This window comes from Pinus tabuliformis, chromosome 3_2, assembly GCF_031772625.1.
Source record: "Pinus tabuliformis cultivar Carrire ecotype Pingquan chromosome 3_2, CPIR1, whole genome shotgun sequence".
Taxonomy (NCBI): Eukaryota; Viridiplantae; Streptophyta; class Pinopsida; order Pinales; family Pinaceae; genus Pinus; species Pinus tabuliformis.
This window is the reverse complement of record NC_142302.1, coordinates 935929474-935957157: the sequence shown is the minus strand read 5'-3', so window position 1 is coordinate 935957157 and position 27684 is coordinate 935929474. Positions and strand designations below refer to the sequence as shown.

Genomic DNA, 27684 nt, shown 5'->3' with positions numbered 1-27684 from the left:
AGAGAAGACAGTTCTAAGAACACCACAAGAAAATGGTGTGTTAGAAAGGATGAACAGAACAATCATGGAGCGTGCAAGGTGCATGAGATTGCATGCATGATTGCCTTTACAATTTTGGGCAGATGCTATAGATACTGCTGTTTATCTAATAAATAGAAGACCTTCAAGTTCTTAGGATGGTGGTGTTCCAGAGGAAGCATGGACAGGTAAAAAGGTAAACTCCTCCTTTTTAAAGCCTTTTGGCTGTGAGGCCTTTGTCCATATTAATAAAGAAAATAGAACAAAGCTTGAAGCAAAATCAAAGAAATGTACCTTTATTGGATATGGTGTTAATGATTTTGGTTATCGCTTATATGATTATGAAAATCACAAAATCATTAGGAGCAGAGATGTAATATTCAATGAAAAGGTCTTGTATAAGAATCAGTTGCAGGAAAAGAAACAAGAAAAAGAAAACAAGGAATACATAGTTCTTGATGAGATCACTGAAAAAGTAAAGGTGCCTGAAAATAATAATAATCAACAAAATGACTTCAATTAGAACTATTCTAAGTTTAGTAGTAGCTGAAGATTTGCATCTTGAGCAATTAGATGTAAAGACAACCTTTCTCCATGGGGATTTGGAGGAAGAGATATATATGCGGCAACCACAAGGATATAAGGTAAAAGGGAAGGAGAAAATAGTGTGCAGGTTGAAGAAGAGCTTGTATGGATCAAAACAGGCTCCAAGGTAGTGGTATCTAAAATTTGACAAGTTTATGTTTGAACAAGGTTATCCTAGATGTCACTCTGATCATTGTGTTTATCTAAAAAAGCAAGTTGATGGTAGCTATATTATATTGTTATTGTATGTGGATGACATGCTTGTTGTAGGGTCTAACATGCAAGAAATAAATGTGCTCAAAAGAAAATTGGAAAATTCATTTGCAATGAAGGATTTGGGAGTTTCAAAACAAATCCTTGGTATGAGAATAATTAGAGATAGAAAAAATCACAAATTAACATTGTCTTAGAATGAGTACATACAAAAGGTGTTGAAAAGGTTTAATATGCACAATGCAAAACCAGTTAGTACATCTTTTGCTAGCCATTTTAAACTTAGTAAGGAAATGTGCCCAAAGACCCAAGAAGACATGGATTATATGTCTAAAGTTCCATATGCATCAACAGTTGGAAGCTTTATGTATGCAATGGTCTGCACAAGGCCTGATATTGCACATTCAGTGGAGTTGTAAGCAGGTACATGAACAATCCAGGAAAGGAAAATTGGATGGCAGTGAAATGGATTCTCAGATATTTGAAAGGTACCACAAATCAAGAATTATGCTTTAGTGGTTCAAACATTTCTCTACAGAGATATGTTGATGCAGACATGGAAGGTGACCGAGATAACATGAGGAGCACTACAGGATATGTATTTAATGTAGGTGGAACAACTGTCAGTTGGGTTTCAAAAATCCAAAGTGTTGTTTCACTTTCAATAACAAAAGCAGAGTATGTTGCTGCTATAGAGGCTAGTAAAGAAATGGTTTGGTTACAAAGGTTTATGGGTGAATTGGGCAAGGAGCATGATATTGGCACGTTATACAGTGATAGCCAAAGTGCCATTCATCTTGCAAAGAACTCAACATTTCATTCCAGGACTAAACACATACAGCTCAAGTACCATTTCATACGATCAGTGTTGGAAGATGGAGAGTTGAAGTTGAAAAAGATACACACTAGCCAGAATCTTGCAGATATGCTAACAAAAGTTGTAACCAGGGAGAAACTGAGAATATGCTCAGTTTCAATTGGTCTTCAAGTATGATGAAGAAGATGAGAAACAACCAGGTCCAAAGAGGAGTCATTATCTAGCAAATGAAGCAGCGGTGGAGTTGCTTTAATCAGTCTCCAAGTGGGAGATTGTTGGGTGTGGAGCTTGATTATCTTCTGTATTCAAAGGTATCGCCACATTGGGCCCTAGTTCGAAATTGGGCGGCAACGTCACTCGTAAAATATTCACTACAGGGGGGGTTCAGGGGGGGCGACTGCGACCTTTGGGGAGCCCCCCCTGGCGGGGGGTTTCGAGGGCAGCGCCCCCCGAAGCTAAGAATAGATGTAAAATTGCCTCGTAAAAGTATAGTGATTTCTAGTCAATCAGGGCTATTCATTAAGCGGAGATCTGATGGTAGAAGTTATGTTTAATTTAGGGTTTTTTGCCCTAGAATGCAACCCCTCACTATATATGAGGGAACTGTATTGCATCTATGTAGATCTGTATTCTGAGTGAGAAAGAGAGAGGAGATTGAGAGCGAAGAGGGTGTTACAACGGATCTACTGTAGGTTGTATCTCCTCAGTTTGCTGGATAATATAAAAGGAAGGACTGGTTGTTTCTCCGTGGACGTAGCCCAAACTCGGTGAACCACATATATCTGTGTCTCTCTTGTTTTATGCGTTTTCTATGTTTATATTTCTGCAATATTTTATGTGTTCCATTGCTCCTTAATATATAATTTTCTAACACCCTCTCTATCTGTCCATCTGTATGTGGATGATAAGCCTACTCTATACCAAAACCTGCAAAATAGCTCATTCCAAGACTTGGAAGTAAAATTTGCATCCCTGTTTGACACAATCTTCTTCAGAACACCATGTTAACAAATTTATTTCAAGATAGGGAGTTAAAAAAAAAATACTCTAATGTAGACCATAGTAAAATATTTGGATGTCTAAAGAGAAAAGTAATTAAAAGCAAAAAAAATAGTTACTTACTAAGAGAAGGGACATGTGTAATTTAGTCAGTTTTTAATATAAAATATCCCCATGTAGAGTGCCAAGGAGCACGCCTCACATATAGCACTGTATGTATGCATGTCACTTCAAATGCGATAACATGTGATATCATTGTTCTAACAGTAGCAAGGGTAGGGGAGAGTACAAGTGAGCTTAATTGGAGGTTAAGGCAGTCACATACCACACCAAAAATAGTTGGGAGAAAATTCACACTGAATTTGTGACATCATTTCACATACAAGAGGTTTTCCATGGGGATTACCACTGGAAACTTAAATGTCTCTTAGGGATTTCGTAAAGCACCAATTTTTTGGCTCCTCTAGCTTGCAACTCTATTTTATTATCCTTTTCTTAGGGATGATTTTGCTTTTGGATAATGAATTATCAATCTTTCTGCATTTGGGATCTCAATATTGGTAGTGGTCCGTAGTTTAAAGCATGACAATAGCCACAATCAACCATGCTGAAATTCTTTGGCAACGTGATTATACACAGTTCCTCCTTGTCAGGGTCCTTCAACACTCAAGGGTTTGACCTCTTAGTGGTGGTCACTTCGTGCATGGTGGTAACATTCTTCTCTGCAAGGATCTATTTCGTTGTTGTTTCTCATGTCAAAGTTCTTTTTACCTTTGGTTTTGTTGGTGTTTGGGTTTATATTTCCTTTCCTTTATCCCATACACCCATGTCGACAATGCAACCTAAGAAGGGATTCCCAATACAAGAACCTCCAATGGGTCTTGGTTTTCTTGGTATATGAAAGTTTTAAATGTATATTGACACACAAAGATCCTCATGGGGCACATAGTCACAATCAAAGTTGACAACCAACAAGAAATCACAATCCAAATTACAGAGTTGGAGGACAAAATTGATGATATGGACCATACACTAATCATTCTAGCGAGGAGATCAACCAACATTGACTTCTCCTCAGATTAGGAAGGTGATTCAAAGCCGTAGATGCATAAGGATCCTCCTCACTAGCTATGTCGTTGTACGTAAAGGGCTAGCACAACCAACTTGCTTATAACAATTTTTGTATAAAGGATGCTTTGATCTAGAGAGGTATTAGTAAACTCTGTTGGTTTGGTTTTCCTACTATAGACCAGTAGTAAGCTACATTTGTCTATGTAATTTTCTTTTGAAGTAATGCAAAGAGCCTAAGCTTAAAATAAAATATTTTTTTTAATATAAAAGTGATATGTGACATTAAAAAATGTTATTAATAATAAAAAAATAATGTGGGCCATAAATAAAATATTTCAATATGCAAGGTTAAGTAATATTAGGTGTATTTAAAAATATATTTATCAAACAATTCTTTTTAACATGGACAATGTGTTCCATAAATAAAATATGTCATTGCCATGTTAAGTAAAATATTTCAATGTCAAATACTTACATATTATATCAAACAATTAAAAAGTTAAAATATTTTAAAACATTTCAAGTAGCCTCACTATTCTACATTTTGTTCATTTGTCTCAAATTTATTAAAGATTTGTTAGAATTCCAAGTTTAAATTGTATTGTCTACACAATCCAAGTACCCAAAAAGATTTACAAGAGATTGTATCCATTTATATATTCAAAATTACAATATATATATATATATATATATATATAAACCATAAGTTTATCAAGCACATAAGGGATTAAATCTCTTGAAAAATAGAAATAATTTTCCAAATTTTACACTCATATAAAAAAATTGATTAAAAAATATATTTAAATTTAATTTAAATATATTCATTAATAAGCATAAATGATTATAACTCTGAATTTATAAATTTGTTGAGATGCAAATCTTTTATCATTAAACAAAATTTAATTAATTAATAAATCTAAATCTATTACAAATATTATGCTTCCAAATTTCATTCACAAAATTGCCAATAATGACCATGACCATGACCATCACATCGATTCAAATTTCAAACACTATGTCAACTTGTACAATGACTTATCTAGCTGTGCTTTGTATGACTCATGCACATGGATTCAAAGTTCAAACACTATGCCAACTTGTACAATGAGTCCGCTATTAACTTCTCTGGTACCCAATGTGAACGTTGATTGACCTTAACGTAACATATATGTAAACGATCATATCACCACCCCAATTTCCGTTTCCTGTGACCAGTAAACAGAGTTTCAGAACTAAAAGCATTAAAATTAAATAAACTAAGAAGATTGGAGAACGCTAATCACCAGAATGGAAAATCCATTTAGCCGTTGGATGGTCTCTAAACGAGTTTTGGCTTCTGCACTCTGTCAATGTGAAACCAATGTTCGTTAAAACGTTTAAAAAAAAAATGCATGCAAGTTGGATCAATTCATTAGCATCGGTTCGTGTTTACTCTTCAATGGGCAAGCCACGGACCTCAAACTCTGGTAATTACATTGAAAAAAATATACTCTTATGAATAAAGGAAAAAGTCTTTTACCTGTTTTTTCCAAGATGTAAATATGGTAATCAAAGAAAGTATCAGTATCTGAATAGCCAATCCTCCAGTTATACCAATCCAGAGACCCTGGCAGAACAATGCAAGTCATGGAGATCTTCTATTTATTCATATATCAGTGGCAACAGCTTATGTTTCAACTGAAATAACAATTAGCTTCATACCTTGCCTCTCATGTGACAAATGAAAGCCAGAACGATTGACACGGGCAGACCCACAACGTAGAGAGCAAACAAACTAACGTATGCTCCCAACATTTGCCACCCACACCCCGAAGCTACTCCTGCATATGTAGAGATAAATTCAGATGTATAAAATTAAAATGCAAATAGATTTTACAATTTTTGAGTGAAGGGAAACTAAATGCATCGTACTCAGGTTTAGGAGAAACTCGTACTTTGGAGCATAGTTACCAGGTGAGAGTTTGAATATGAATTTAAATTTGAATCTATAAAATAAGTTCCAAATTCATTAATATTAAAATATATATATACATATTACAATTATTATAATATAAAAATTATAATTTATTATAATATAAAAATTATAATTTTTCCTTTTCTATTTTCAACTCATCGTTTCTAGTTAAACTGTTTTCCTTTATTTATTTTGCGCTTTCAAACAATGGTTAATATTAATAAATTATAAATATTTTCCTTATTTAATACTTATAATTTTATATACATAAAAATAAAAATATATAAAATTATATTATTTTTAGAAATATAAAAAATCTTAACTTCAAATCAAACTTACCTCTGATTCCACAAAACCTCACAAAGAGAGATATTTTGTTTACAAAATATTTGATTTGTTACCCATGATAACGACTACAACTACAGTGTTCATCAGTGAGTAGGAATGAAAGTGTTTCATCTTTCTTTACAGTGTTCATCACTGAGTGAGTAGGAATGAGAGTGTTTCATTTTTGTTTTCAGTTTTCATGTGGATTGATTGTCACATATGCAGCAGAAAGATGATGAGATGAAATGTTTGATTAATTTATTCAAGATTAGTTGATCAGTACTACAAGCTTGAATCTAATAATGTCAATCATATCATCAACATCATTAAGTATTTGAGTTTATTGTTGATATCTCCAAGAACTTCATTTGTTATTTTCTTAATGGTTGTTTTGATTAGGCTATTTTTTGCTCAAGTGTTTATGATATAAGCTTTCCCTATATTACATAATATCTAACCTCAATATATGTTAAACCGTCTAAATCCCTAATAACCAAAGTCTGGCTCATTGTTCATCTCATGTGAAAGTCTAAATCCATAATTATCAAATAATTTTAAATTCTTTAAAAATTAAAAATCTAAAATAAAAAAAATATTGTAAATAAAAAATGCAACTTTTTTAATAAAAAATAAAATAAATTAGGAAAAAAAATTCAAAATTATATTATATATATAATTTGAAAGCTAACAAATTACCAAAACCTTTTCCTTTTTCCCTTTCCATTAAAATAACAAACTATAAATCCAATCCATTTTTCAATAACAAAATTTACTATTTTCTTTACCTAAACAATTATTCACCCAAATTGAAACTTTATATTACTAAAATTTGCCAATCACCCTTGATCCAATTTACTCGGGTCATCCCTAAACTTTGACACCACTAACAAATGGACCTTTATTACAATGCTATTTGTCTTTTATGTGTGCTCTGTGAATTAGAGATAGTTTTCAAAATATTTTGTGAAGATAGCCGGCTTCATCAAGCGGTAAGAATTCGGGAGGTGAGTGGGCAAATGAAAACATAAATTCTAGGTACTTAGTTTCAGAAAGTTTTAGGGAGTGGGAAAATAATTATTATGGTATTACTTTGAATTCCTTTTTAGGGAGACGGCCTAATTAACTTACTATTGTAATGCCAGCTTGTACACTGGCCAATTGGATTTAACTTATTAGTGGCAGAATCAAATTCAAGTGTAAAATTTTAGATTTTTTTATAATTAAATTTTGAAACTAAGTTGAATTTAGTAAGTATAACTTAACCAATGTGTTATATTATATTTGTATTTATTTAGATTGCAAATTTTAAAATATTATCTTTAACAAAATATATAATCAAGTTAATTCAATAAGGTTATATAGTTTTCTTTATGTTTAATGACATTATATTTTCATTAAAAAAAGGATAATGACCTCTTCATTTAATTGCGTACTTCCATTTTAATAGGGTTATATAGTTTTCTCTCATGTGTAATGACATATATTTTCGTTAATAAAGGAAATTCAAAAAGGATAATTCCCTCTTCATTTAATTGTATACTTTTCATTTTAATATTGGTCTTTGTGAAAATGAGTTAAGGAAGTAGTTGGTACACAGTAAATAGACACATTTGTACACAGGGTTAGTACAAATTGAAGTGTGCAATTTTCTGAAAAATATATTTCATTTTCTTTTGATAGGGTTTAGATTTAAGTTGAATATGGTTCTATACTTCTGACAAGAATTTGTTACGAAGTTGTAGTGTAAGTGTTGAACCTGAGAAAACTGCGTGCAAACCGTCTGTTAGAACTGTTATTGATACAATAGGGATTATGGTTGATACATAATGAATCACATCTTTGTTATCGCTGAAAATTCTTCCCACAACGTTTCTCATGCAGAGCAATGTCACTGAGACGCATATGGCCTGAAATGTCGTGATACCTATTGCAACACATACAGAAAATCTTGCGGCCTTTGGCCTCCCAGCTCCAATCTCATTTGACACCCTCAAGCTGAAATACAAGGAAAAAAATATCAATTCTTATTTGGTTATTTGTTAAAATGAAATTTAACTTAGAAGTACCTGCATGAACTCACCTTGTGGCTATGCCTATTCCCAAGGGTATCATGTAACATAGAGACAGGATATTCACACTGCAAAAGAGCAGAACTTAAATGCAAGGAAGATTGAGTTAGAAATGGAAGAAATAAACTCATGAACGAATGTGTAAGGCTTACCAAATGTTTAAGACAAATATTTCACGCTCGGGATTTGGTAATAGACCTGCAAGTAGGGTCAATATAGCGTAGTGCCAATCATCTGAACTGCAACCAGAAAAAAGAAAAGTTGATGTTTCATTTTTTAAATAATACTTATTATCTAATGAATTAACATAGCTGATAGATTTATTTAAAGTTTATATTATAAAAAACTGAAATTTGAAGCTTTAAAAGCATTGAAATTTTGAGGGTAGAAATGGAAATTGGGTCATTAAGAAAATGCTTCTCCTATGCCTCGGGTATTAGCCACAGCTCGTATTCATCCAGTAATTATTCCCAAAGTTCATTTTTGGACCTTGTTTCTCAATATTGTTACTTTTTCACGCTGTGACTTTTTCGGTACAGTCCTGATTGCTCTCCTGTTCAGAGTCCTGCTACGGATTTTACACGAGGAATCTTGTTATAGTGGTTAAGAACATGTGTTTTTTCTAAGAAGTCCTAGGTTCAAAATCGGAGGGGGTAGAGTATTGTTTTTATAGATTTAGTAGTCAAATCACTGGCAGAGGTGGATCCATTGTCTCACAAACAAGGGGTCTCATACACCAATGTAGTGTCAGACATGATTGTGACATTAAAGTTGGAGAATAATAATCTTGAAAACAATTCATTTATCATTACACCTAGGTGGATTCATTGTCCCACAAACAAGAAGGTCTCATATACCAATATAGTGTCTAACTTGAAAGTAACTTTAAAATTAGAAAATAATAATCTTGAAAACGGTTCATTTCAAATACCAAACAACAAAGTAACAAAAAAAACACTAACTTTTACATTCTATTTTATTCTATTTTTTCTAATTTCCAAAATTAAAATTGAATTTCTATATACCATATCATCAAAACTTATTACTATTTTTTTCTCAGTTGTTTGTTTGTTTTTTAACTGGTATAAAATTTATTCGGGTCACATATCAAATACAAATAAAAACATCGAAAATTTGCCCCAAACCACATTGCCACAAACATATGATTTGTGTGAAGATTCTAATTTTAAGTCGTTACAGCAATGAAATGGATAATTTCATGATGATCATATTAAAGGTCGTTACCATAGTTCTGCGATGAAAGTGTTTGTGACAACCATATTATGAGGTGTGATTTGTTTTCCTCTCCAACATTGATTCTATGAATGAACATTGACTAAGTTGCAAGTGTTTGATTCTATGAATGAACATTGATTAAGTTGCAAGTTTAGATACAATAGGCATGGATTATTTGCATGTTTAGAGGATTATTTGTATGTTTAGAGAATATATTTATATAGTGAATTGATCAAAAGGAAATGTCAAAGAGCAATTTCAGAGATGGGGCATAGACATTGTTACTCAATTTGCAATGTGATTGGGATGAAATGTGTTTGATAAACAAAGTTTATATATATATTATTTGAAGATTAATTTATTAGAATTTGAAGTTTGAATTAAATGTTATTGATTTCAAATAATGAAATACTATTTCAAACTTGATCAAATGGAGCATATTGTTTTCCTTGAATTGTAAAGAGTTTAGACGAAATTGAGGAGCTATGCTTACTCCAATGTAGCTTCAGATAACAGGACAGGGTAATAGTAAAGTTAATAGTGAGGGATATTGTTTTTCTTGAATGGTAAAGAGTTTAGATGAAATTGAGAAGCTATGCTTATTTCAATGTTTCAGATAATAGGACATGGTAACAGTAAAGTTAATAGTGACTTTGTTGCTACCTTGTCCAAATATCTGAATTTAGGTTAGCTTATTTTTCTTGTTCAAAGTTAAAGAAAGTGAAGATGAAATTGAGACGTTATTTTTATTCTATTGTAACTTTAGGGGAGCAATCCTAAAATTAAATTAAATTTCTACTTTGTTTAGTTATCCAAACTTAAATGATCAATTTAAGAATAAAGTAATTAAAAAAATAATTTTAGGTTATTGATGAAGACATACCTGAATTGGGATTAACAATTATAGATTCCTTTAAACAAAGGATAAATAAATATAAAATTTTATTTATCCTTGATTATGAGTAGAATGTCTATTTGAAAAATTGGTTTCATTAACATATTACAATTTTTTTAAACATTTCACAATGTCATTTAAAAGTGAAAAACTTACATTCCAGTTAATTTCCAAACTATGAAAACTTACCTCAAAATAAAAAACCAAAAACTACAACTAGTTTAAACTTTATAGTGGCTATCTCTTCTTGATTTTTTTTTCAATTATAAGTTAATTGATATATAGATTTAATTGTCCACATTGATACATTCATATCTATCTGATATCTATCTTATTCAATTGAATTTAAACATAAATTCAAACATTTAAAGGTAATTAGAACTTATATTAATGATAACCTGAGTTCTTTTTGAAGAGAGAATTAAGGTGGAAATTACAATATAAAAAGAGAAATATTATTAAATATGGCGGGAAGTTGTGTTATACGTTTACTACTTATTCACGAGTTTTTAATGTAAATAGAGGATGGCTCTTCGAAACTTTTAGGTGAATAGGAAAGGAAAGAAGATAAAGAACTGAACATGATGTGAAGTTGTGTTGTCTCTTGTCTACTGGTTTGAGAGTTGTTACATGTGAAACCAACAATTATAGTGGAAAAGATCAAATACAATTCTAATACTGGGTTGCAGTGTTACTCATCTATCACTTTTGGAAACGTGAACAATCATCTTAATCCTCAAACATATAATTGCAATTACAGTGGAGCAAGAAGTCGTACCAGATCATGACAGAAGAAGGGATTGAAAGTTTGAGAAAGTGCTTGATCCCATGAATACAATTCTTGGAGAATCCCAGCCATGTATTTTTGCAGAGCCCACTGAACTTAATATACAGCACCAGTATCCCAACATTCACCCAAGAGCTGACACTGGTGGATATAGCTGCACCAATAAATCCCCAACCGAGCTTGTATATTGTCAACCAACATGCTAGGAGGTGAAATGCAATAGCAATAGTAGAAGAGCAGACCTCTGGCCATACAATGCTCTGCATTTGCAGGAACGTGGCCAAAGGATTCAATATGGCTCTCGCAAACAGACTAGGTAACAAACCCAATGCATATTTTCCAGCCATTTGACAAATCTGTGGGTTTTGTTTGAACAGAAGCAGAAGGCGTTCCATGTTTACAAATAATATTGAGAGAGGAAGACAGGATATAAGTAGAACAATGAATCCTTGTTGCAGAAATATACCAAGCATGTAATACTCCTGGGCTCCATAAGCTTGACCACACAGCGTCTCCATGCCAGTTGACATGCCTATCTGAAATAAAACATGAAAAAAATCATTGTCCCCCATAGCAGTGGATGGGATTGTCGTTGTCTTTTTTAAGTTTGGTAAGTTACATCTTCTTATGTCTATATGTTATATATGTTATTTGATTATGAGTGAAATGGTTTTTCAAATCTAATATGTTACCTAGATTAAGGGAAATTGAATCAATAACTTCACATCTAAGTTAACAAAACACTCCATCATAATCTATCGACGACCCCTACTAAATTGTAATTGTATATTATTAAAAATAAGTTATTTTAAAAATATATAATATTATTAATTTCTAAAACATTTCAATTAAATAAATTTTATAAATAAAAATTTCTTATTAAAATAATTATAAAATTTCAATAAAAAAATAACTAAAACTATAATCCAAAAAAATAAAACATAAAAAATTTATAACACTTTAATTAATACATAAGTTAAACATATACATTTGAAAGAATATGGTATAATATTTTTATTTATGGATATTTATCTCCACTTTCTCAGGAATGTTTTTAATCTGCAAATATACCTTGTTACTTTAATATGGTTTATTAATACTACATGCCCAAAAAATCATAGCTTTGTTTCATATGAAAGTTGTACAATTTTTTTAATTAATCAAATTAATTAAAAGAGAAAAAAAATATAACTACCTTGGAAATAAATTTCTACTAAAAATATTTTAAAATATTCCATAGAGATTAAATATATTACATAATATCATATTTATATTTTTATGTTATTGATAAATTAAAAAAATAATTGTGTTGTTTTATGAAATATAAATTAATTAGTTTGTGTAAAATTTAATGTTTATTAAATTTATTTTTTATAAAAATAATATGTGAATTATATAGATTTGAAAATAGAATAAAACTTATATAAAAACAGAAAAAAAATTATTTTAATGTGCACAAGACTAAAGATATTGTATAAATTATGAAAATAAAATTATTACACAAATTATGTATTCTTTTAAAAATTATATTTTTAATAAAACTTTTAGAAATAATTAAAGAGGAAAAAGAAAATAAAAAAGTTAAAAAGATAATTTGAATATTGATTTTATAATTTTTTAAATATTCATATCTATCTCATCTCCAAAATATTCTAGTATCTGCAATTGCAAAAGTCAATTTGACTTAAGACTAAAATATATAACCTAGATCAGTAGTTGATGAATTCATAATAAATATGTGAAATAATCTAAAGGATGTAGTCCAACTATTAAATGGGGAGGCTTGGTCTCACAAATCTTGTGATCCAATCCTAAACAAGTCTTGTGATCCAATCCTAAACAAGTCTATATATGAAAGAGAATTGCTCCAAACCCAATTTTCTCAATTAGTAAAAAAATTAAAAAACAAAAAAAATTAATTACCAATAAAATGTATCCCAGTGAAATAGTCATGGAGGTTGCCAGCGAAATTAAAAAACAAAAAAAATTAATTACCAATAAAATGTATCCCAGTGAAATAGTCATGGAGGTTGCCAGCGCCGCTCCAGCATACTCCACTTTACCTAGATGCCCAACGAATATAAGAGCCACCATTGTAGTGAGGTATTCCATAATGTTCAGAATTCCTACGGGCCCTGCCAGACATAACTGCTGCCAGATCTCCCGCTTCAATGGCTCCAACCTTTGCCTAAGTGTTCTCTCTGTAATTGGAATATTAGCAGTGACTAATATTCGTAGACTTTCTTCGTTCTGCATTCCATGAGGATTTTTACCATACTTGTGAGAATTGGGAGATTCACCACCACTGTTTGATACACTGGCCAATTCATACTCATCATCCTCTCTAGTCAGCAACTCCTCCTCGGCTCTTCTGCAGATTTTCATGATGCGAAGTGTACTAAAGGGGAGCTTTCAAGATTCAATCGCGCAATTTGTTTCCTCTGATGATGACAACAACAGAGAAAATAGGCAGTGGCCCTGAGGAAGTCCAAAAATTTGTGGATGGCAAGATTAGAATCAGGCTCTATCAGTAAACCTTTCCGAAATTACATTGCCATATCAAAAAAATTATGTGTTGTGAGCACAAGATCATGACAGGAATTGGCAATCTAGAAATCTCAACAGCAGACAGAGTCGCTTATGGGTAATTGCTTTCTGAATCATGAATATTAATTTCTAGGTGGTGTGTTGTTGATCATGGAATATCCATTGGAATATCATATTCGTTAGGGTATAAGTCGTTGGGTTCATGTTGTTGTGATGATTATTTCGATTTGTATAAAAATGCAGATGCACTAAATACTTATTTATTTACCTTCCGGGGGTGGTAGATAACAATACCACAAGTGCTCAGAGCAAGATAACCGTGTTCCAATTCACATGTGTTTTGGATGAGAAGTCTGACAACATGGTATTAGTACTAAAGAAAGATAACACTACTGTCATTTTGTATTTTGTTTTAATTAAATGATTTATTAAATACGATATAAACATTTTTTTCAAAATTGTGGGAATAGATATAATAACTTAGATGTGAAACTAGCAATGATGGCTGGCATTCTCGAATGCAGTTATTGCTATGAGATGAACATTTATAACAATTTCGTTAACTTAGTTATAATATTCGTGATGAAAAGTGTAAGTTAAGATGATATAATAAAGTCTAAGTCAATTAATTTATGAGTAGGTCATATTAAAATTACACAATTTATATCTTACTACATTCATGACATGTTGTTTAATTATGACTATGATATTTATCAAAGTTTACCACAATAATGTTAACTTCACATTGATAATTATGCCATAAGGTGTTTCCTTTTGATTACGCTATAAGGCGTTCCTCTCTGAAATTAACTCCCCTCTTGTCACACCTGATCCGTTTAATTAAGATGTTAGACAATTCAAATAATTCCCATCATTGGATTAAACATATAGTTATAACTGGAACCATACCCATCTTTCCTAGTTGAAACCATTTGAATAGAAAGCGAATGCCACTCCTCGGAAACCCAAATCAATGGCCCTCATGGGAAACCCAAATCAGTGGATGATGCCCCTCCTCAAAAACCCAGTGCATCCGATGCCCCTCCTTGGAACCCAACTCTTTCCCTGCTGAAGGAAACATTCTTGCTCAATGCCCCTCCTCGGAAACCCAAATGAGTGGAGACCCAGCCCTCGTTTCAAGAGTCCTCGCAACAGGAAGAAAAAGTCTTAAGAAGAGGATATTAACAATGGGCTCAATTCTCCTTCTGCTGCCATTGCCGGAGAGAACCGTGTTCATAATTTTGGTGCGAAAACATCTAATGGGCCTGTGAAAAGCTCTAGTGGGTCTCTGAAATCCAATATTTTAGAAACACCTTTGTTGGCTAATGCCTCTGGTATTCATTCATGTAAATCTAGGAGATGTGCTGCTAACTACCCAGATTGGGGTTCGATCAATTTCAAGGCTCAACCCTGCAAGTTCCTTGTTGCAAAGAGGCATGATCGGCCCGAGAAGGAACCCGCTGAATGCAAATGCAGTGAAAGGAAAGCAGATGGAGATATATCTAGAAAATGTGCTTGTGTCGCTTCTAAGGAATTGAGGGCTTCTTAGGAGGAGTTTTGCAAGGAGAATATGTAGTTAACACCTTTAGATTGTGCGGAAGAAGAAGAACATACGGGAAGAGGCAAGGACTGCAAAACCCATGGCTCTAATGTGAATCTTGAGATTGCAAATGATGATAAACATCATGAATTTGAATGCAATGTAGATGGAAGATATGGGTTTTCTGAGAAATCAGATATGGGTTTTCTTAGAAATCTTTCCCTACTGAAGGAAACTTTCTTGCTCAATGCCCCTCCTCGGAAACCCAAATCAGTGGAGTCCCATCCCTCATTTCAAGTGTCCTCATGATAGGAAGAAAAAGTCAGGAAGATGATATTAACAATGGGCTCAATTCTCCTTCTACTGCCATTGCTCGAGAGAACCGTGATCCTAATTTTAGTGCGAAAACATCTAATGGCCTGTGAAATGCCTCTGGGATTCATTCATGTAAATCTAGGAGATGTGTTGCTAACTACCTAGATTGGGGTTTGGACAATTTCAAGGCTCAACCCCGCAAATTCCTTGTTGCAAAGAGGCATGATCGGCCCAAGAAGGAACCCGCTGAATGAAAATGCAGTGAAAGGAAAGTAGATGGAGATATATCTAGAAAATGTGCTTGTGTTGCTTCCAAGGAATTGAGGGCTTCTTAGGAGGAGTTTGGCAAGGAGAATCCGCAGTTAACACCTTCAGATTGTGCAGAAGAAGGAGAACATATGGGAAGAGGTAAGGACTACAAAACCCAAGGCTCTAATGTGAATCTTGAGATTGCAAAAGATGATAAACGTCATGAATTTGAATGCAATGTAGATGGAAGATATGGGTTTGCTGAGAAATCTAGTATAGTTCCTCTTCCTTGTAATCAGTTTATGGATGAAAATGACCAATTAGCGCAATCGAAATACGGGTCTACATTGACAAAGGAATACTCTCACTCCAAGAACTGCGTGACTTTATTAATTCGTGGGTGGTAGATGAAGCTGATGGTGTGCAACCTCATTCATCGCCCATTCTTTCTCAGTTCCTTCTTTTCTTTGAAAGCTTCTCCCTCCCAAATTGTTGCACCTTCACCCATTTTTAGCACAACTTATCATCTCATTTCAGGCCAAAAGTTTGGAGGTTTAATCTGAACTTGCAAGAGACCAGGAGGATGGAGAGGAGCACCAAGAGGACGAAGAGAAGCATTGAGGGCCATGGTGTCTGATTCATCTGTAACCTTCAAGGCTTTTGGAGTTCTCTTTGATTGCCTTGGTGAGTACCATCCATCCAATGATTCAACGAGTGAGTTCGGTATCAGTCATTGTTCGCAATGATGCTTCCATAACGTCTACCATTATTGTCAGCCATCCAATTGTAGAAGATTATAGTTATTGTACACTAAAGATCCAAAGCTGAAGCCAAGCAAAATTCTTTGTATCATGCCTGACTTGAGCGAACTAAATTTTGTAGTTCTATTCAATACAACTAAAGGAGCTAGGTTCTCCGTAGCTTCCATATTCTTAAAAACCCTGACCCATTTTCTCATCTATGTTTCTATTAGAACAAATCATAATAAATTGGCACTGGAGATTTTTACAGTCATACAATCCACCCAATGATTGTAGAGAGCAAATTTTAGTAATGCCTGAATACAAGCAAACGTTCCATTAGGACATCGAAATTTTCGTCTACCCTTTTGAGAGTTTCAAGAAGAAACATGATGTGAGGGGCTACATTCTTCGATTGAAGTGCCAGTTCTAAGGGATAACTATTCTGTTAAAATCCTCTGAGATCTGCACCTGGCCTCATTCCTTGGTGCCATATGGATGGGGTAACCCATAGTGAGAAAGCTTGGTGGACATCTTAACAACCAACCTCACTAGTGAATCAATATCCCCTTAGGCTATTAATGTTATGGGTGTGACCTCTCAAGCCAGGGTGGGTGCCTGATGATCAAAGAGTTAAGTTTGAGCTCAAAGCCATGCAGCTCAAACATGAAAAACAATGACTGCAATATATACCTCTAATTTAAGGATTATTAAAACTTAGGATGTACAGTTTCCTGAACATCTGATGAGATTTAGTACACGGTTACTACAGAAATATATGGAATCCACCAATTAGGCTAAACTGTTCTAATGCAAGGTAACAACCAACGTTGTGGAACCGCAACAAAATTAAGATAGCTCATTTGGCTACTTTTGTACAAAATGATATTACTATGATAGACTACATATTTATCATCGTTTGTCCATAATTGGACAACCATCTCTCTGACGAGTTTCAAACTAGCCTAAGGTGCCCGCAAGGGGATTTTTTCATCCTTACCTTGCTATTGTGAAGTTTACAGAATTAGTGGATATCACTGAACAACTTTACAACCCGTTAAGCTAGTTACCGACAACCAACTGTCAAAAATACAAAAGGACATAGACACTAAAGGTTGTGCACTATCCTTATGTGCCTCGTTGTCTAAATTCTATTGAAGTTCTTGTGCAACGCAGAGACCCGCATGGCTATCCCTTGTTCTATCATTGTTAGATCCATGATACATCATCAGAGTGTTTTTTATATATATATATATATATATATATATATATATATATATATATATATATATATATTTATATTTATATATATATAAAGGAATCAACACCTATGCGAGGTATGGGCTTGTACTGCATGATATGGAGTCAATTGCGACTGCTACCACTATAACTTTTAGGTGAATTTGTACTGCATGATATAGAGTCAATTGTGACTACTACCACTATAACTTTTAGGTGAATCTATACATGCTCCCACACATCGTCCACAAAGTTAATTAAGGATTTTGGACCACAAAATTTACATAAGACTTTATATGACAACCACCGCCGATTGAACCATAAACTTTACATAAGACTTTATATGACATCCATCGCCGATTGAGCTGCCCCGAGACTATTAATGGTGTTAGATTTACCAAACAACAATGCTTAGATTTATTTTGGAACTCATAGGTAGAATAGCTTTGATTGCCACAATAGGAATGCTGCTTGTCATGTCCATTGCCATTCCATCTATGACATGTTTTTGATTTATCCGAGAGCTTTTAGTTTGGGGTTCTCTACACGTTTTCAGATTCTCAAAGTCCCATCAAGGTAAGTAATAATCATACAAACAGTAACTCTACGATAATATATTTTTAACAACCTTAAATATTTATATCGAGCACATAAATAACATTAAATATTTTCATTGCTGTTTAAGGACCACCTGTTGACAAAATCCTGGCTGTTTTTACGATAAAACCAGATCTGAGTAAAATTGCTAGAGAAATTAGTATGGAGTCTAGGGGCAGCTGGGGTTGTTAGTTAGGGTACAACTTTTCCATGATGACACAAGATAAAGAAATGGTACATTAATGGGGAACCAGGTCCTCATGAATAAGGAGGGCCTAATTACTATATACAAGAGATTATTATAGCCATTCTCACATAGTTGTGTATGATTTTTCAATATTTTGGTTATTAAGAGATATTTTCCTATTTCTAAAGAGCTGTAGATGTGTCTCATCATTATTATACTTTTGAGCCACACTGCCTTTCTATATTTAGCGTATTTAGTATTTTTCTAGTTATTTCTGGTAACTTAGAGCATTACATCAAGGCCCAGCCTTGGATGTGGAAGATAGAGGAAGGAAAATCTCACTTCAGAAAGGCCTTGGCTTTGTCTCAACTATTTTCCCCATCATACAACCCGTGAAATTTGATGCTTTGATGATCAATCTTAATGGACTAGGGATTATCCTTTAAAAAAGAAGCCCCTCTGCTTCTAAGGAAGAAATCAAATCAAAGGCTGTGGTGTGCGGAGGGCCATTGAAGCAAGGATCCGACTCTTGACATGATCACTTTGTTTGCTACTTCCAGTTGCCTGAACTTTCTAAGTTCAATGGTCAATTTATTGGTTCCATAAGGTCTCTCCATAGTATGTATTTTCTAGATAATTTTTGTGTGTTTATGGTTGTCAGTTTCATGTCAAAACAGAGCTGGTCACCCAGGAGTGTGGCTCATTATGCTCTCTGCACTCAATGTTTGTGTTTTTAGTCATTAAATCTAGTTGAAACATTTTAGTGGAATCCAGGGCCAAGGATTGGGTTTCCATAGTTCTGTTTTTAATGCTGAGTGATGCTTTTCAGTTTGATTTAAACATGTGAGCCCGCTTCATGTTTACATAAGTTGTTGAGTTTATAATGATACACATTTTTTAATATTTAATCATGAGTTCAACTTGGTAGAAAATGGAACAAAAAGAACAATCATATGAGATAATATCCAATATAAACTTCTTCATAAAAACTTTGTAGAATTAGTACCAATTCATGGTAACTAAATATTTCATGTAGAGTTATGCATTACTTCAATCCTTTACAAAGCATAAATTCTAGTAACTAGTTACCGTTGATATCTCAATGCTCATGATTGCCTTTTCAAGGTCATGATGCATATCAATGTCAAGAAGGATAATTATTATTAGCTGTGGAAAAATTATTATCTAATTTGTCAAGGATAATGATTTGTTATTGGCTCCTATTGTTGCAATTGGGGATGATAAAAGCATTGCAAGTTTAGATATCTTAAGTAGTTGAAAAAATATTTGTTAGTTTGTCTAGGAAAATAATCTCTTTTTATTCTTGTTCTTGGAAGGCAACATTTGTTGGAGTCCCACTGTAGAGGCTGTATTTCGTGATTCTGTGCAGAAAAGAGGATTGACATCAGCATTCAAAATTGACTCTGCTGGAACTATTGACTACCATGAGGTAGGTTCTAGATTATCATGGGTCAAGGCTAATTGAATTCGTATTTTTGTTTATTATACTGCAATAAATAGGTATCATGTATTAATATGTTGAAATTATTTGAAGGGCGATCCTGTAGATCCCAGGATGAAGAATGCAGCCAAGAAATGTGGAATAGAGATAACTTCTATATCAAGGTCTATATCACCTACAAACTTTAAAGAGTTTGATATAATAATTGCAATGGATAAGCAGAACAAAGGTAAATAAAAAGCATAAATGGCATATAAAGCTCCCAAAATTTTCAGTTTCATTTGCTAAGTTATTCCAAACCAAATCTAATAAGCCAATACTATTGTTAAATTCAACAAAATGTACATTAAATTTTGTCTATGTTATTGTTAACATATGCTTCTAATCAGTTTCTAAGTTGTGTGCAAAAATAAATTAATAACATGGGATGGATATATTTTGTAGCTAACATATTGACAATTCTCCTTCAGCGCAAGAACGCACAAGGCCTTTATTGCTTTGGCTAGGTAATTGGTTACATTTGGTATTCTTTATCGTTTCCTTATGATACTCATACCATGGAGGAAGCCATTTTTACAGTCAGATGGAGAAAGTGGAAGGAGCAAAGAAGATGTGAGATATCAAATGGACAGTTACTGTGCCGATGGCTTGCAACCTTGGAGCTCTGAAAAGATTCCCTACAACAATGGTATGAGAACTCAACTTTGCTCAATTATGGTGAAGTTTTAGTGTGATAGCATCTGAGATTTATTTTGAGGTTGGTTCTCTCTTTAAATGATTTTTTGATTTTGTGTGTTGTTGTTGGCATTACAGATGTGCCTGATACTGCATTGATATTGAGAAAGCACACCCTTCCAACGAAGCTATTTTCTTTCCTGTTATTCAATGAATTAGAAATCTTCAATCCTTGGGATTAGTTGCCATTTGCATATATAAGAGACATGATGACACACAAAGTGAGGATTCACATGTTCAAATTAGCCATTTTTAATACAATAACAAATGAATGTCGACACTCTTACAAAGTCAATCGAAGCATTTTCAAAGAGCCTCTTTTGGACCTGCAAATTTCTTTGGGTTATAAATCTAGAGCCTGCAAATCGTATTTGGACAGAATGTGGGCTGCATATTCTGTTTGATTGTATTAATTCATTTCAAATTGGATTGGCTGCTAATATTACAACTTGTAGAAGCTATCAATTTTTTAAACTGTGAAGGGTCATGAAATAACAGAATATGGGAGGATCCATAACTACAAATTTAACCAATCCATGATGTTGATGGATGCCATGGGTGTTAATTTTGTGCTAGATTGGATTAGATGACTGATTTACTTCTCAATAATTGAAGTCATTTTTACTGCCTCTGCCAACATGAGATGATAGAGACTGTGCACCTATATCTAATATGTGTATTGCATTTAATGGAGTTGATAGAGACTAAATTGTTTTTCCATGTGAATTCTAGTGGTGATTCTGGTTATACCGGAAATGAAGGAAAATACAATGAAACATGCTCTTCTAGATAGCTGGTATCTGAACTCAATGTCAACGCAATCCTAAACTAAAATTTGGTAGAAGTTGTATAGGCTTGCATGTGCACCATCGTGACAAAGATTTTATTAAAGGAGGTGCGATGTGGAGACAGATGTTGATTTGAGACGATACAAATATATGAGCCTCTTTTGTGTTGGACTACATGGACGGTGGAACCCTTGCGTTGGTTCTTCAAACCCACAAGAAAATCCCAGAACACTATTTGGCTGAGGTTGCCAGGCAGGTGCTCAAGGGCTTGCATTACCTGCACCAGAACAAAATTGTTCACCATGATATAAAGCCCTCCAATTTACTGATCAATAAGAGAAGTCAAGATTGCCGATTTCGGTGTCAGAACTGTGTTGGCTTACACTTTGGCCCAGTGCAATTCCTTTGTGGGCACATGTGCTTATATGAGTCCTGAAAGGTTCGATCCTGATGGGTATTAATATACAATTTATATTGTCTTCTGCAATGCAGTTCCTCAAATACTCTTCAGATTATGGAGCAGAGAAGTATTTGGTCAGGAAAGCTACAACCATGGTGAATCGATATTGCCACTTATATTCTCAGGTAATCAGAGATTCTCATATTTAACAATTTGAGAGATCTATCAAGAAACATTACCTTATGTCATGCATGTCTGTAAAAGCAACCAGGCTAAAACTATGTTTCACTGTTGATGGTAGTCTTGGCTATTGCTCATCAGATTTAGAAAGAAGCAATCCTGAACTGAAATTTGGTACAAGTTGTATAGGCTTGCATGTGCACCATCGTGACAAAGCTTTTATTAAAGGAGGTGCGACTTGGGGACATATGTTCCTAGATGTTGATTGTTACATTTCTGCATCTTATTTATATTTGCTTATTCCTATGTCCCTATTGCTCTTCAATTTATGCACATTTATGCATCTTATTTAGATTTTCCTATTCCTATGTCACGCTTAATCCTATGTCCCCATTTCTCTTCAATTTATGCACATTTCTGCTTCTTATTTAGGTTTTCCTATTCCTATGTTACCATTGCTCCTCAATTTATGCACATTTATGCATCTTATTTAGATTTGCCTATTCCTATGTCGCCATTGCTCCTCAATTTATGGCTTACGACATTTCCCTTTGAAAAAACTTTCCTATTGTCCACTTGTCATCACTATGCACCTTTGGATTATGTGTTAGATAATTAAAGAATCTTAAGCCATTTGATCATTGCATTTGAATGTAGTTAGAAGAAATAGTGATTCATAACCAACCCACCATATCTCTTTTGTCGTATCTTGTTCGCTACTTCTATTGTTGGAACTTGCAAACTATCACAAGGCGCTAGATAGATATTGCCATCGTTGCAAACTCGCATACCAAATATTGTAATGGATTGCGTATTCGCTGTGAGAACTTGTTTATCTGACCGACACAACTTGGATATCCTGCCATTATAACGTGCAAAGCGGGTGTAATAACTCTCATATTCAACCCATATAGCTCGCAATAGCCATGGAGATAATCCACATATCCTCTCCGAGGGTAGGTTTCTGTCCACCTGATCCTCTAACAACGGAGAGGGAAAAATAGCCGCTCAACTCTTCATGTTATTATTGACTAGCGATGCAGCAATAATCTGCGGAAGAGGTCACCCCAACATGCCTATGGCTTCTGGTTGGAACGATAGAGGGAGGAGATTCAAATGTCACACACTGTTTGGGCATCCTGGCCCTTGATTTATCATCTGTGGAAGTTGTGGTGACATTCGAAGGCTTCACATAAAATTGCTGTTTATGATCTTTTGTTCTTTCGTCTTGTACTAGAGACTTGCAGAGCGAAATCATCTTGTTTATAATGTTTGCCAAATGGTTAATTTGTGAATTTCTAAAAAATTTTAAATGTTTGTGTTTCTTATGAGTGCAACGTAACTTATGTGCAGGGAGGAGAATGGGGACTAGTAATTTTTCCCATCGCTTGAGCTTTATTGTCTGTGGCCTAAGACTCCGATGAGCTTCAAACTCAATTTTCTTTCTAGTATGCACAAATTTTAACTTCATTCTATTTTATTTCCTTGCTAACACTAATGAACCATCAATGTTCTCTACCACTTTTGAATTCTTTTAGGGGGTGTTTACGGAGGCGTTAATTTGGTTAGAACTTAGTATGGCCAAACATGATTCAATTTAGGCATTTTTTTTTTCAAAAAAATTGATATTAAGGAGTGTAAATTTCCATTACTTAATAGCTTTCCAAAATTTTCCTCTGTTTTTTTCCTACTGAAATTTCCATTACTTTCCCTGCAAAATTGAGGCCATTGTAGAATTGCTTTCCATGAAATTTCCATTGCTTTCCTCTTTAGAATACTCTCATCTTTTCTATTATTCGATATTGATGAGAAGGTTAAGAAGGACGCCTGTACTTTCATAGTTTCGGTGAACAGTTGGGCAGCTAAAAGGCCCGTCCGTCTTTGGGTAATATCTTTTCAACTATGATTCTTCAAATCTTTAATAATCTTGATTCCTGAGAACCATGGAAAAGCTGCCCGATTTCTTTCTATTGAATTTATATAGTATTGTATTTAAAGGAAAAACAGGGACATGTTTGAATAATAGTATTTTTAATATTTTGAACGCCAAATTTAATTAGGCCGATAGGCCTTCCTTTTGAATGAGTTCAGTCGTCAACACTTTCATTCCCTTATTGACATCTGGCATATGTTTTCTTACTCGACATCTGGCTATATCTTTTGCTGTTTGACACTCTCTCCAAAACCCAGTTATGGTTTGGCTTAACTCTCTCCGAAACCGAGTTATGGTTTGGTGGCATTATTGCTTAGCTCTCTCCAAAACCCAGTTATGTGGTGCACGATTAACAAATTCGTGCTTTAAATACCTTGTTTTGTGGTGCACACAAATTCATGGTTTGAAAACCCTGTTCTGCAGTGCAAGATCAACAAATTCGTGGTTTGAAAACCCTGTTCTGCGGTGTACGACCAATTAAGGAAGTTGAGATTGAGGATGTGTGTAAATTACACTACCAGGACTTCATTCATGTAGTAGATGAGCCTAGAGGGTTTTTGAAGAGGAATTGATAGCATCTAAACCTCAATTGCAGCTTGAAGAGGAACTGACAGTATCCAAATCTGCAAATTTATTCTCTCCTTCAAATTCAAATCCAGCAACTTCCAGTACTCTATCAGAAAACGATGATCCCACCTAGGTTCATATTCATTCTTCATGGCCATTCAATTAATGCTGGTTTGTTTTTTATTTTTGGAATTTGTTTTATCCTCAGGATTCATTTGGTAAACGCCTGGGAAGCGGAAACATATCAGTTCCCTCGCCCAAAAGGGCAAGAAGGGAAGGCAAGGAAGTGGTTGAAGCAAGTGAATATACCCCTCTTGTGAAAGAACAATGCAGTATCTGTTTAGAAGCAGAATGCCCATCTGATTTTTTCGATGGTATGGTTTGTTCGCACATGTTTTGTTCTAATTGCATGGTCTTGCATATCCAAAGCAGATTGAAAGAAAAAATGGAGCCCATTCATTGCCCTGAGCCAAATTGCAGCGAGCACTTAAGTCCTCAACAATGTCAATCGATCCTTCCTAAACAAACCCTAGAAGAATGGTGTCTAGCATTGGTGGAAGAAGAGATTCCCAGTTCTCAGAAGTTCTATTGCCCGTTCAAGGATTGCTCAGCACTCTTGTTGAAGGATGTGCTTGAAGTAGGAAGCTCAACTGAGCCAACTATTGTTGTTATTAAAGAGTCAGAATGCCCTGAATGTAGAAGGTTGTTTTGTGCTCAATGTGGTGTGCCATGGCATGTGGGTTTGGATTGCTCTGACCTGGAGAAATTGTCTTTTTCTGAGAGGGACAAAGATGATTTGTGTCTATTAAAGCTCGCAAAAAAAAAGATTGGCAACTGTGTGGAAAAAGTGGACAAATTGTTGAAAAAACGTCTGGATGCTGTCACATGATTTGCAGGTCAGTAAACAGGTAAAATGCATTTTTGTTGAATATTTTTTTTTGATAATACCCTATTTGTCTTTGATAAAGATAATTGGTTCCAATCTGAAAATTAGATTTTCTAATCGTAGTTGTAGGTTATGATATCTTTACTGTGTACATATGGATGCCTAAGTATTTCCAATTGAAAAGCAAAGCTACATACTAATTTTTCATGGCTTAACAAAGATGTTTCTTCAAATGTATCTAGCTTAGGCAAACCTGGTATTTGAAAACTACTTATCTAATATCTTTCCCTAGCCTCTGGTGAATCTGTCATTGAAATTTGCTGTTCAATACTGGAAAACTAAGAGGCATTGCTTAGTTATTTAAACCGCAAGGAGAACTGAAACATATGGTGGTTGGTGTTGTTTCAGATGTGGTTACGAGTTTTGTTATAAATGTGGATCAAAGTGGAAGAATGATACAGTGCCTTGCAAATGCTCTGGGTGGGAAGAATGATAAAAGGAGCTGAGATTTTCTTGGATTTAGGACCTAGGAGACAACAAAGTTGTGAAAAATACATATGGCTGTAAATATTGTTTACCAAATTCCATTGTGGTTTCTCTTTAAGTTGATCTTTGCAATGTAGTCCTGATTCTCTTACACATGGGAATTGTTTGTTTTTCAGGTTGTATAGATGTTCAACAATTAATGTGCATTCATTATTAAACATGTATAGTAATGCTGTATTCAAGTATGTTTACAATGTTGTGTTCAAGTGTATTCACAATTTGTTCTTATACCAGAACTTCTTTGTCATGAATAACTTGATTTGTTTCAAAGCGCATGCCATGAAGATTTCATTCAAGAGATACATGCTTGACAAAAAACAAACTTAAAATGTAGTAAGTTCAACCCCATACCTGTTGTGGATCTTTGATAGTCAGGGTTCTTGCGAAGTTTCATGAGTCAAGAGAAAGCCTCAAAGGACCTTGTGAAGTCTCTTTACTGAAATCTTTTTGAAGACTTACCTTCGCAGGTTTTGGATAATGTGATCAGGGGTGTTCTGAAGCACATATCAGATTGCATTGTAGCCACATTTCTCAGTGATAACGTTAAGCGGTTCAATACAAATGTTGTTATGGGAATTGAGGTTGATTTGAAACTGCTAGAATCTTTTGCAGATACTCAATTTCATGACAGTGGCTTGGATGAGCTTGAAGGTGCAACAGATCCAAAAAAGTATTTGTTAGAGGCAAGGCGGTTGGTTAGTCTTTTATTAAACAACCATCCAGAGAATTTCATGAATCCTGTTATAAGGGAGAAGCATTATAGTTCGTTGGATTACAGAAAAGTGGTCATGGTTTCTGAGAAATACAGAGATTCATCTGACAGACTATTTGGAACCTTTGGTATGTGAAATTTGAAGCAAAATGCAAAGAAAAAATCACTTGAGACATTGATAAAGAGATTGAGAGAGTTGAATTGATGTAATGATGAAAATGCTTTATTTATGGAGTTGGAAAATCATCATTTTGTAGGGTTAATAACCTTGTCTAATAATCATTACTGGAAAAGAGGCCATTGCCTCAATTCTTCTTCTTTCTAAGTTCCTCATCCTATTGTTTTGTAGTCACCATCAATAGTCACAACTGATGTTCTGGTAAAATATTCCTCCTCGAGAGCAATCGAATCTTAGTTAATGGAAATTTATAAAAAATTCTTGTGAAGTGTGGAGGATGGAGAACATTGTACATCAAGATGGGGCTCCATTCATGTATTATCACACTTGCAATGTAAGCCTTCCAGGCCCATGTATTCATGATTTTTCCTTTTTATTTTAGAAAATATATCTAAAACAGCTAGGTCAGCATTTGAAATTCTTAAATTCTCTTCCTTTTTTGGTTCAAGCATGTCAGCATTTTTAAATACATGTGAATGAATCTGGACCACAAGAAATACATGTTGAATCAGAAAGTCTTGTGGTTTTCTTTATGTTCTTCTGCGTTTATATGCTGCTTTATTCTCTTTTTCTCTTCCAGTATAAAGGACTTACATTCCCAGTCTGTTTTGTCTCCTATATCTTTTACTCTATTTCAGATTTAATAAGCTGTACAATATCAATAGCAGCTTAGAAGGTGGGCCGGCAGGCAGTATAGACTCCAAATATCACAGAGGTTCTATCAACCTACATTGTGAGCTATCTGGTGCATTATACCTATCTACTATAGAAAACAGTAGCTGGATTCCTATTATGTAACATGGAGCTGGCATTTTGTTCCTTTTGATTCAAAAGTTTCAAATTCAACTTGCCATAAGATCTTATCTAATTATTTATTAACCTACATGTTTGAACAAATTCCTTTCTTCATAA

General features: G+C 34.1%; 2 protein-coding genes and 1 pseudogene across 2 annotated transcripts; 2 read left to right on the top strand and 1 right to left on the bottom strand.

Annotated features, from left to right (window-relative positions):
- Nucleotides 1-4959: 4959 nt before the first annotated feature.
- Nucleotides 4960-13356, bottom strand: LOC149183719 (protein DETOXIFICATION 16-like). The gene is made up of 8 exons (XM_089415042.1): nucleotides 12967-13356; nucleotides 10963-11507; nucleotides 8206-8292; nucleotides 8065-8121; nucleotides 7741-7979; nucleotides 5405-5523; nucleotides 5223-5309; nucleotides 4960-5046 (listed from the first exon to the last, which is right to left on the bottom strand). The coding sequence occupies exons 1-8, from the start codon at nucleotides 13354-13356 to the stop codon at nucleotides 4960-4962; spliced, it is 1611 nt and encodes a 536-aa protein (XP_089271168.1).
- Nucleotides 13357-16248: 2892 nt separating this feature from the next.
- Nucleotides 16249-20764, top strand: LOC149183718 (low molecular weight phosphotyrosine protein phosphatase-like). The gene is made up of 4 exons (XM_089415041.1): nucleotides 16249-16306; nucleotides 19723-19835; nucleotides 19941-20076; nucleotides 20661-20764. Exons 1-4 carry the CDS (start codon nucleotides 16249-16251, stop codon nucleotides 20762-20764), a joined length of 411 nt encoding a protein of 136 aa, XP_089271167.1.
- A 781-nt stretch (nucleotides 20765-21545) lies between these two features.
- On the top strand, nucleotides 21546-26730 carry LOC149183717 (putative E3 ubiquitin-protein ligase ARI3; annotated as a pseudogene).
- Nucleotides 26731-27684: the final 954 nt, after the last annotated feature.